Source organism: Cetorhinus maximus, chromosome 9 (assembly GCF_964194155.1).
Source record: "Cetorhinus maximus chromosome 9, sCetMax3.hap1.1, whole genome shotgun sequence".
Lineage (NCBI taxonomy): Eukaryota > Metazoa > Chordata > Chondrichthyes > Lamniformes > Cetorhinidae > Cetorhinus > Cetorhinus maximus.
Window position 1 is genome coordinate 88,446,922 of NC_135887.1, and position 10,920 is coordinate 88,457,841.

Here is a 10,920-nt window from a genome sequence, read left to right on the forward strand (position 1 = left end):
GGAGGTGTTGAATGAGTACTTTGCATCTGTCTTTACAAAGGAAGAACTTGCTACCCAGGCCGAGGTGAGAGAGGAGGTAACTGGTACACTGGAAGAACTTACAATCGAGAGGAAGGAGGTGTTGGAAAGGCTATCTTTACTTAAAATAGATAAGGTACTAGGACTGGATGAGATGCATCCAAAGGTACTGAGAGAAGTGAGAGTGGAAATTGCAGAGGCACTAGTGATAATCTTCCAGTCCTCCTTAGATACAGGGGAGGTGCCAGAGGACTGGAGAACTGCGAATATTACAGCCTTGTTCAAAAAGAGGTTCAAGGATAAAGCTGGCAACCACAGGCCAGTCAGTTTGATCTCAGTGGTAGGGAAACTTCTGGAAACTATAGTATAAGATAAATTCAATAATCACTTAGACAAGTGCAGAATAATTAAGGAAAGCCAGCATGGATTCATCAAGGGAAAATTATGTTTAACGAACTTGCTGGAGTTTTTTTGAGGAGGTAACAGAGAAGGTTGATAAATGCTGTTGATGTGGTGTATATGGATTTTCAAAAGGCATTTGACACAGTGCCACACAACAGACTTGTGAGCAAAATTCTAGCCCATGGAATGAAAGGGAAAGTAGGCATTTGGATAAGAAATTGGCTGAGTGACAGGAAACAGAGTAGTGATAAATGGTTGTTTTTCAGTGTTGGGACCCCTGCTCTTCCTAATATATATTAATGACCTAGACAGTGGTGTGCAGGGCATGATTTCAAAATTTGCAGATGATACAAAGATTGGAAATGTCAGCTGTGATGGGGATAGTCTTGAACTTCAAAAGGACATCGGCATGTTGGTGGATTCGATAGCCAAGTGGCAGAGTGCAGAGAAGTGTGAGGTGATTTGTTTTGGCAGGAAAGATATGGTGAGACAGTATAAAATAAAGGGAGAGCCTCTAAAGGGAGGTGAAGGAACAGAGGGACCTCTGTGTATACGTACATAAGTCTGAAGATGGCAGAGCATGTTGAGAGAATAGTTAATAAAGCATATAGTATCTTAGGCTTTGTTAATAGGAGCATTGAGTACAAGAATAGGGAGGTCATGTTGAATTTATATAAGACACTAGTTAGACCTCATCTGGAGCACTGAGTCCAGTTCTGGGCGCCATACTCGAGGAAGGATGAGAAGGCATTGGAGAGAGTACACAGAGGATTTACAAAAATGATTCCAGGGATAAAGAACTGTAGCTATGAGGATAGGTTGGAGAGGTTGGGACTGTTTTCCTTGGAGAAAAGAAGGCTGAGAGGAGACTTGATAGAGGTATTCAAGATCCTAAGGGGTATGGACAGGGTAAATGGTGAGAAACTGTTCCCACTCAAAAGAAGGTCAAGAACTAAAGGGCACAGATTCAAAATAATTGGCAAAAGCAGTAAATGTGATGTGAGGAAAAATTTTTACATCCAGAGGGTGGTTGGAGTCTGGAACAAACTTTCTGAAAGGGTGGTGGAGGCAGGTTTGATCAAGGTATTCAAAAGGGAATTGGATTGCTACCTGAAAAGAGATAATGTGCAAGGTTATGGGGATAAGGCAGGGGAATGGGACTAGGTGGAATGCACTTTCAGAGAACCAGTGCAGACTCAATGGGCTGAATGGCCTCCTTCTGCACTGTAAAAGATACTGGGATTTTCGTTTTTAAACAAAGCAAACTTTATTGTATAAAAAGAATTTAAACAAAGTGAACAATATTGACTTAACACTATAGTTTATAAAGACTTATGCAAATCTCCTTGTTATTTCCCCCATGTGTTCCCTTATCTTATGAAATCTTGAAATTTCATTCACTTCTTTAGGGACCAACCCAAAAGGTATGCCACCGCTCTCTGCAATTTACTTTGATTTTCCTCAGTATTCCAGCTTTCTCCAAGGTACAAGATTCTTGGGGATCCTTTTGGCTAAGCAGATCTTCAATGCTTCCCTAAAGACCTCACAACTGTGGACTCCTCAGCTGCTTGTTCTGGCTGCCAGCAGATAGCCAACTGCCCTCTCCCAGCATTCCAAACTAACTTTGATGACTGCTTTCTGCCACAGGCTCTGTGAGGACAGCTGTATGTTTCTTACTCTAGCTTCAAACTAGGCAAATCTTCCAGCTTCTTTCCCCCCTTTCAATCTGAGCTCAAGCCCTCATCCTCATTCTGTGCGGTGAACAATAAAGTTAGTATTTTCTCTTTTAAGTGCAGGCCTGACTAACATTCATCATCTTTGGTTCTCCCAACTCAGTGAGCTGCAGACTACACCAAACCAAAACTGCGACTGCCTTCCGTGAGAAAAACCCAGATAAACTAAAGAACCCTGTACCTCCCATAGCCATCTTCATGACAATGTAGTAAACTTTGGGATGATTCAAACAGAAATGCAAACTAATTATTTTTACTGTCAACACAACTCTTTGATTCTGTAGCCCATACGAATAATTTATCTCTAATGGAGTTTTACTGCTACTTGCCCCAGAATTGCTAGTCCTGCTAAGGCACTCTCTTGTTTACACCAGCTTTCAACTTCTTTTCATCTGGGAACTACATAAACAACTTACTTTTTTAAAACAAAAATAAAAATACCTGGAAAAACTCAGCAGGTCTGGCAGCATCTGGGGAGAGGAACACAGTTAACGTTTTGAGTCCGTATGACTCTTCAACAGAACTAAGTAAAAATAGAAAAGAGGTTTTTTTTCCCCACCTATTTCCATTATTTTAAAATGTATTTCCATCCATTGTTTTATCTCTACCTTTTAGCCTATTTCGATCCCTTCCCTTCACCCCACCCCCACTCGGGCTATCTGTACCTTGCTTGTCCTGCTTTCTACCCTTAATTAGCACATTCCTTAGATAATATCACCAGCTTCAACACCTCTTTGTCCTTTTGGCTATCTCCACCTATCACTGGCCCTCTATCCAGCTCTACCTGTCCCACCTCCCCTTAAACTAGCTTATATTTCACCTCTTTTTTTATTTTTACTTAGTTCTGTTGAAGAGTCATACAGACTCAAAAAGTTAAATATGTTCCTCTCCGCAGATGCTTCCAGACCTGCTGAGTTTTTCCAGGTATTTTTATTTTTGTTTTGGATTTCCAGCATCTGCAGTTTTTTGCTTTTAACTTACTTTTTTATATTGAAGTAAGGGTAGACCTCCTGGCTCTATTAAGCTAAGAGGAGACCCCCTATTGTTTATTGCTTTCACACCTCCACCTCTGATCTTGTAAGATAAACATAGGTTACCTTTTAACCAGGCTTGTTTGATTTGTCTTTACATGAAGGGTTTTTTAAACAGTTTTTTTTAACCAGGCTTTACAATCTATCTTACATTTAGTCTCCAACCTAAAAGTTATATCTAAAATACCAATATTAACCATGAAACTAGATTATTATAACGAGGTGTTGTTGATAACAGAAAGTGCTGACTGGAAGGAGTCATACATATATGCCAACTGTGCTTTTTATGCACAGTTCCTAGCATCAGTGTTTGTACCTCACCTTGCTCCCGCCCGTCTGATTCCGCTCCCAGTTAAAATCTAGACTAAAGATTATTCCACCTTGTCTAAGATCCCTCCATTATGCATACGCAATATTGTAAAAAGCTGGCATCCTAGTACCAATCCTTGGGGATACCATTTATCACTACAATCAACCCAGGAATGCTTTTTATCCCAACTTTCTGCCTCTTGTCTCCCTGTCTGCTTTTTATCCATGATACAAGGCTATTTCCAACTCCACAAATCTCAATTTTATCTAGTAATCTCTTGTGTGGAACCTTCTGAAAATCCATGTATACAATATCCATTGATTCTCCTATCTACCACCTCAAAGACTCTGTTAGACTGGTTTTATATGGCCTACTCTTTTTTTAATAAAAATACTCTGAGTCCCTCTAATCAACTTGTATATTTTTCTAAATGGCCATTTACTCTGTTCCAGATGATGTATTATTAATTTTTCCACTAGTGACTACTGATCATTAGTTACCTGGTTTCTTTAACCTTTGCAATGTTTCAAATGTTGCACAATCCTCTTGATACTATCCCTAAATCTAGTGAACTTTATAACTAATATTTTCAGCAAGCACGTATCCAATTTATATGATTTCTATTGTGCATTTAATGTTAAATGAGGGAAACATGTCCAAATAAATTGGACATTGATTCATACAGGCTAACCATTCATAAGACAGTCAAACGTAAATGGTCACATTTACATCACAGAATCAGAATCACAGAATTTTAACGGCACAGAAGGAAGCCATTCAGCCCATCGTTTCTGCACCGGCTCTCCAAATGATCATTATGACCTAGTGCCATTGCCTTGCCTTTTCCCTCTACCCTTGTACATTGTTTCTATTCAAATAATCTTCCAATGCCCTCTTGAATGCCTCGATTGAACCTGCCTCAACCACACTTCCAGACAGTGCATTCCAGACCCGAACCATTGTGTGAAAAAGTTTTTTCTCACATCACGTTTGTTTCTTTTGCAAATCGCTTTAAGTCTGTGCCCTCGCTCTTGATCCTTTTATAACGGGAACTCTGTGTACTCTGTCCAGCCTTCCCATGATTTTTAACATCTCTATCAAATCTCCTCTTAGCCTTCTTCTCTCCAAGGAGAACTGTCACAAACTCTCCAATCTATCCTCATAGCTGAAGTTTCTCATCCCTGGAACCATTCTTGTAAACCTCTTCTGCACTCTCTCTCCAATGTGTTCACATCCTTCCTATAATGTGGCGCCCAGAACTGTACACAATACCCCAGCTAAAGTCTAACGAGTGTCTTATATAAATTCAGCTAACCTCCCTGCTGTTGTACTCTATGCCCCTATGAATAAAGCCCTGGATACCAAATGCTTTATTAACTGCTCCCTCCACCTGTCTTGACATCTTTAATGATCTAAACACATACACACCCAAGTCTTTCTGCTCCTGCACCCACTTCAAAATTTCACCCCTTATTTCATATTGTCTGTCCATGTTCTTCCTACCAAAATGTATCACCTCACACCTCTCCACATTGAACTTCATCTGCCACCTATTTGCCCACTCCACCAACTTGTCTGTGTCCTCTTGAAGTTCCACACCATCCTCCTCACAGTTCACAACACTCCCAAGCTTCGTATCATCCACAAATTTTGAAACTTTACCCTGCACACCATGATCTAGATCATTAATATATATCAGGAAAAGGAAGGGTCTCAATACCAACCCCTGGGAGCTCCACTACAAACCTTCCTCTAGCCCAAAAAATATCCATTAACCATTACCCTTTGCTTCCAATTTTGTACCAACGTTGCTACTGTCCCTTTTATTCCATGAGCTATAACTTTTCTCACAAGATTTTTGTGTGGCACTGTATCAAATGCCTTTTGAAAGCCCATGTACACCACATCAACAGCATTACCCTCATCAACCTTCTCTGTTACCGCTTCAAAAAACCCCAACAAGTTAGTTAAACATGATTTCCCCTTTAGAAATCCATGCTGGCTCTTCCTTATCAACCCATATTTTCCCATGTGACTGCTAATTCTATCCCAAATAATTGTTTGTAGAATCTTGCCCACCACTGAAGTTAAACTGACTGGTCTGTAATTGCTAGGCTTATCCTTACAACCTTTTTTGAACAATGGTGCAATGTTTGCAATTCTCCAGTCCTCCACCACCTCCTCTGAGTGTAGGGAAGACTGAAAGGTTATGGCCAGTGCCCCTGCAATTTCTACTCTCACTTCCTTCAATATCCCTGGATGCATCTCATCTGGTCCCAGTCCCTTGTCAACTTTAAACACTGAGAGTCTATTCACCAATTCCTCCTTATCAATTTTGAACCCTTCTAATGATAGAGTTTCCTCGTCTGTCACCATGGCCTGGGTAACATCTACCTCGTTGATAAAGACAGATGCAAAATATTCATTTAATACCTCAGCCATGGCCCTTTTGGCCGTGTGTAAATTCCCTTTTAGGTCCCTAATCAGCCCTACTCCTCCTTTTACCACCCTATTACTATTTATATGTTTATAGAAGACGTTGGGATTCCCCTTTATGTTGGCTGCCAGTCTTTTCTCATTATCCCTTTTTGTTTCTCTAATATGCTAATATTTTGTAATTTGAGCCTATTTAAACCTGCCACTGATTTGTCTGATGTGATACTTTTCTTCTCCCAGGTCCTTGAAGAAGTCTGGTGATCTGTGGTTAGATGCGTACCTCCACAAATGAGGCTACTCCGTCAATCCTCACTTCTTTCTTCCTGTCCCTGTCTGAATTCCAGTACTGCGTTGGAGTTCCTGTTTCTCTTGGAATCTGTGTGCATCTCAAGTGATTTCCACAGTATTAACAGGAAGCTGCCGCTGGCTTTCCGCATGACCTGACGAATGATCTGATCCTCAGCTGATGGCTGGTGAAGAACACCTTGAATTGAATTGTTCTCTGACCTACCGTGCCCCCCACCCCACCCCCATCCCCACCCCCACCCCATTCAAGCCTTGGCAAGGACCCACTGCCAATGGAGTAGACTTAATTTTAATTAGATGAGACAAATGTAGGACAATGGGCTTGATTTTATTTTAATTTAGTGTGTTTGCTGACACTAAACAGCAACTCCTTTGTGCTGTGACACGTATAGTGTATTTTGTAGAGTAGTGCAAGAGGGAATTACTGCACCAGTTTTGTGAATATTTAACCTTCAGTTAAATACACATATGACCTGCTTCACTGTAGCCACTATCATTTAGTAGGGGAGGTGCCAAGGTGAACGTGCAATGGACAATGCCAGTTTTTAAAGCAACCAGCTCACCACTTTCTAACCCTGGCAGGGATAATTTACTTAAATTCATCTTTTTAAGATGCTGTTGAAATAATGCGGACACCCTGGTCACAGGCGGGTCTGGAACCTACATTCCTTCTCTTTCATAAACATTCCAAATGGCAGCAGGTAGCAGTGGCGGTACCATTTTAAAAAATGGCCCTATGGATGGGGTTGGGCAGATGGGACACGGCCACTCCCAACGTCAAGCTACCCTGATAGCACCACCGAGTGTGATGCAGAGCCTTACAGACGAGGCAGATCCTAGGTTCATATACCCATTCTGCACTGATCTCAGTCAAGATGTCAAACTGATCTTGTTCTCACCAACATCTGCACTGACAGATTTAGTCATAGAGTCATACAGCACAGAAACAGACCCTTTGGCCCATCGCGGCAGACGCCAAAACTCTGGCTGATTTAGGATGCTACAATTAATCTTATTACCCATGGATTGGCAGAGACAGTGATTGATCCTTGACCACGAATCCCCATGTTGCCAAAAGCACTTGTGTGGATGTAGCTAAAGGACATGAGTAGACTCTGCTTAATGTCCCTTGGAGTCACAGAGCTTGCATTCATTAAGTCGTCATAGGATGACACCTTGTGAGATACCAAACAGCACTTGTGACCATGGAACCTGTACCCCAATGCAAATCACTGCCTCATGAACATGGTACAAACTGGGGGCAGGGGGTTAAACTGTTGCTACCTCTTGTCCAATACTGAACTCTTTCTCCTCGACCCCCCTGCCCCCCCCACCCACCCTTACAGATAAACCCACACATATATACACCATCACCAGAAACAGGGAACGTGCAAAATGTTACCTATACATTTGGTGATACCTAGAGCAAATAAAATCAAGCCCCTTGAGTCTATTTAAAGAAGAAAATATTAAAGTTTCTGCAAATGACCTGAGGCATGAATGGTTCTGTAGCAGTTTGGGGTGAGTTTCAATGATCTGGTTCTGTGCCGGTTTAGAGTATGACATATCTCAAATGTCGATTCAAGCCGCCACAGACCCCTTTCTTGCTAAACATACTCCTTCCCTGCTTCTGCAACCATGATCACTAGGTTCCCTACTTCAATGTTTGTCATGTGTCTCTACACCTGGTTTGTTATCCTAACAAGCAAAGATCTCTTTCAGTCATATCTGTCCATAATTTATAGCAACTAGGAGGACAATGGTATAGGTAATTTTTTAATAAAATGACTAATCCTGTTTCTGGCACAACTCAATATTGAAATAATTGTTGACTCCCTTTAAGCTCACCCATCCATTGGTGAATGTAGACTTTAACTAACCTTAGCAGCATCAGTCACTCACTCACCCCACCAGCTGCATATATATGGTTATAACCAAGTACAGTTCCCTTCCTTAGTTTGAAAATAACTTGCTTTAAAATGTAAATACCCATACACTGTGCTTTATAAATGCAGAGGCTAGATTCTACACTACGAGCCTACAGTTGCTCTCAGGTATTTACTTGTGTTTTTAAAAAGAATTCCCCATCCCCCAGTATTGACCAACGAGCCCCTCCTGGAAAATGTCCATATAGACTCAGGTGATGATAGGATTTGGCCTGACAAGGTGATCCTCACAGTCAAAAAGCCTGCTGACGTTCAGTGCTCAGATTCTCCTGAGAAGGAATAGCCATTTGGACAAGAAACTAAAGAGCTGATGCAGTCCAAAGTGTATCCCACAAACACACTACACTTCTTACTGAAGCTCCAGGAGCAGCAGCACATGTGCCTGGAAATAAGGTGCCAATGTGAAAACTACAACAGCTTCATGCTAAACAGATGATGCAACATTTTATAGACAGTTCTAAGACATCCCACCTCCCTTTGACATTCAATGGCATTGCCATTGAGAAATTGCCATTTCACTACCATCCACACCCTGGTTGGGGTCAGTGTCACCATTGACTTGAAACTCAACTGGATCAGCCACATACATGCTACTGGTATGGATCAGCGGCTGGGAATTTGTAGGAAGTGTCTCACTTTCTGTCTCCCCAAAGCCTTGTCAGCACCTACAAGGCACAAGCCAGGAGTGTGATGGAATACCCTCCACTTGGCCTGGAGGGGTTCAACTAAAACCATATACCATGAAGCTTGACATCATCCAGGACATTGCAATTATTTGATCAGCAGCCCATCCACAACCATTAATGTTACTTCCATCAATTACTGGTGCATAATTGCTGCAGTATATACTATCTTCAGGATGTGTTGCAGCAATTTGCTGAAGTTTCTTAAACAACAACACTGCTCAAATCTACAGCTTCTACTACTTAGAAGGAAAAGGGCAGCAGGTGTATGGAAACTCTATCAGCTCCAACTTCCCTTCTGTGTCACACATCATCCAACTATTCATTGTCGCTTGGTCAAAATCCTGGAACTCTCAACCTAACAGCACTGTGGGATTAGTTTCACCACATGAACTGCAGTGGTTCTTGAAGGTGGCTCATCACCCACCACCTTCTCAGGGAACCAGGGATAGGCAATAAATGCTGAGGCTTACATCCTGAGAGTGAATAACCTAGAACTTTAAAAGGGCATAGACAAATTGGTGGATTAGGCAGACAGATGGCAGATGACGTTCAATGCAAAGAAATGTAAAGTGATTCATTTTGCTATGAAGAACATGGAGAGGCAATTTAAATAAAGGGTACAGCTCTGAAGGGGGTGCAAGAGCAGAGAGATCTGGGTGTATATGTGCATAAGTCATTGAAGGTAGCAGCACAGGTTGAGAGCATGCTTAATAAGCGAACAGTATCATGGGCTTTATAGGGGTATAGATTACAATAGCAAGGAGGCTATGATGAAATTGTTTAGGACACTAGTTTGACCTCAGCTGGAGTATTGCATACAGTTCTGGGTGCCACACTTTTGGAAGTATATGAAGGCATTGGAGAGAGTGCAGAAAAGATTCACGAGAATGGTTTTAGGGATGTGTAACTTAAGATATGAAGAGAGGTTGGAGAAGTTAGGACAGTTTTCCTTGGAGTCGAGAAAGCTGAGAGGAGATTTGATAAAAGTATCAAAATCATGAGGGGTCTGGATAGAGTACGTAGGGAGAAATTGTTCCCACTTGTGAAAGGATCAAGAACGAGAGGGGACAGACTTAAAGTAATTTGCAAAAGAAGCAAAAGTGACATGAGGAAAAACTTCATGCAACGAGTGGTTAAGGTCTGGAATGCACTGCCTAAGAGTGTGGTGGAGGCAGGTACAATACAAGCATTTAAAAGGGAATTAGACTGTTATTTGAAGAGGAAGAAAGCGCAGGGTTTTCTTGTGAAAGGGTGCAATATTGGCAGATTGCCTATTAGGTTTCCAGCCTAATTGTGATATGACCCAAATTCCAATGTGGGGGAGGTGGGAAGTTTGGATTAATCTGCTACTCATTCTTTCTACTTACACCAATAATTTCACACATTACACTTGCTTGGGCCCAGTAGAAGCAAATATGGGCTCTGTATTGGGTTCGAAAAGGTGCCAAAGAACTCAGAAAATAATTGATCAAAGACAGGCTGTGACTTCCATACCAAATTTGCCTCTTCCGCCTGTTATGGGCCTCTGCCTCCTCCAATTTCTTCCAACTGACTTACTTTCTTATTTCAAACATTGACATCTCCTGGATTCTGTTCCAGTTTTCCTGCAGGTAGGGTACCTCTATTCCACCTCCCCAACTATTAAAATCAGATTTAGTACAGGGTGAGCATCCTCTTAAACAGGTGATGGGGCTCCCCATTCCATATACTGCTGGCAGTAGAACAGGTATCCCTTGATGTTTGGGCCCTGAGTCTTTATAGCAATGATCTAATCTTTAGTAGTGACCCAGTGGCTGCATTAGTATTCACTAGCATTTGTGGAGGAAAAGGTTACAGCTAATGTAATTTTATCTCCCAAATGTAGGGGAATAGGAACCATGGAATAAGGTCTTCTCATTTGGAAAGCATCTAAGTATGTATGGGATAGACAAACCCCACTATCCGTTTCCCACCATATCCATAAATCATGCTTGCTTCAGAAGCATATATCTCTCTCTTTAGCTGTCCCTCAAAGCAAGGACGGTTGCCATGGAGTACAGTGATTCTGGCTGA

The 10,920-nt window shown here is 41.6% G+C and overlaps 1 protein-coding gene across 1 annotated transcript in view; it reads left to right on the forward strand.

Annotated features, from left to right (window-relative positions):
- Positions 1 to 8,050, forward strand: part of LOC144684812 (acyl-CoA 6-desaturase-like) — a 78,844-nt gene extending 70,794 nt beyond the window's left edge. Inside the window, exon 12 of the mRNA XM_078549064.1 lies at positions 6,171 to 8,050. Coding sequence (XP_078405190.1) covers positions 6,171 to 6,222 — 52 coding nt within the window. The 3' untranslated portion in view covers positions 6,223 to 8,050. The remainder of the gene's footprint in view (positions 1 to 6,170) is intronic.
- Positions 8,051 to 10,920: the final 2,870 nt, after the last annotated feature.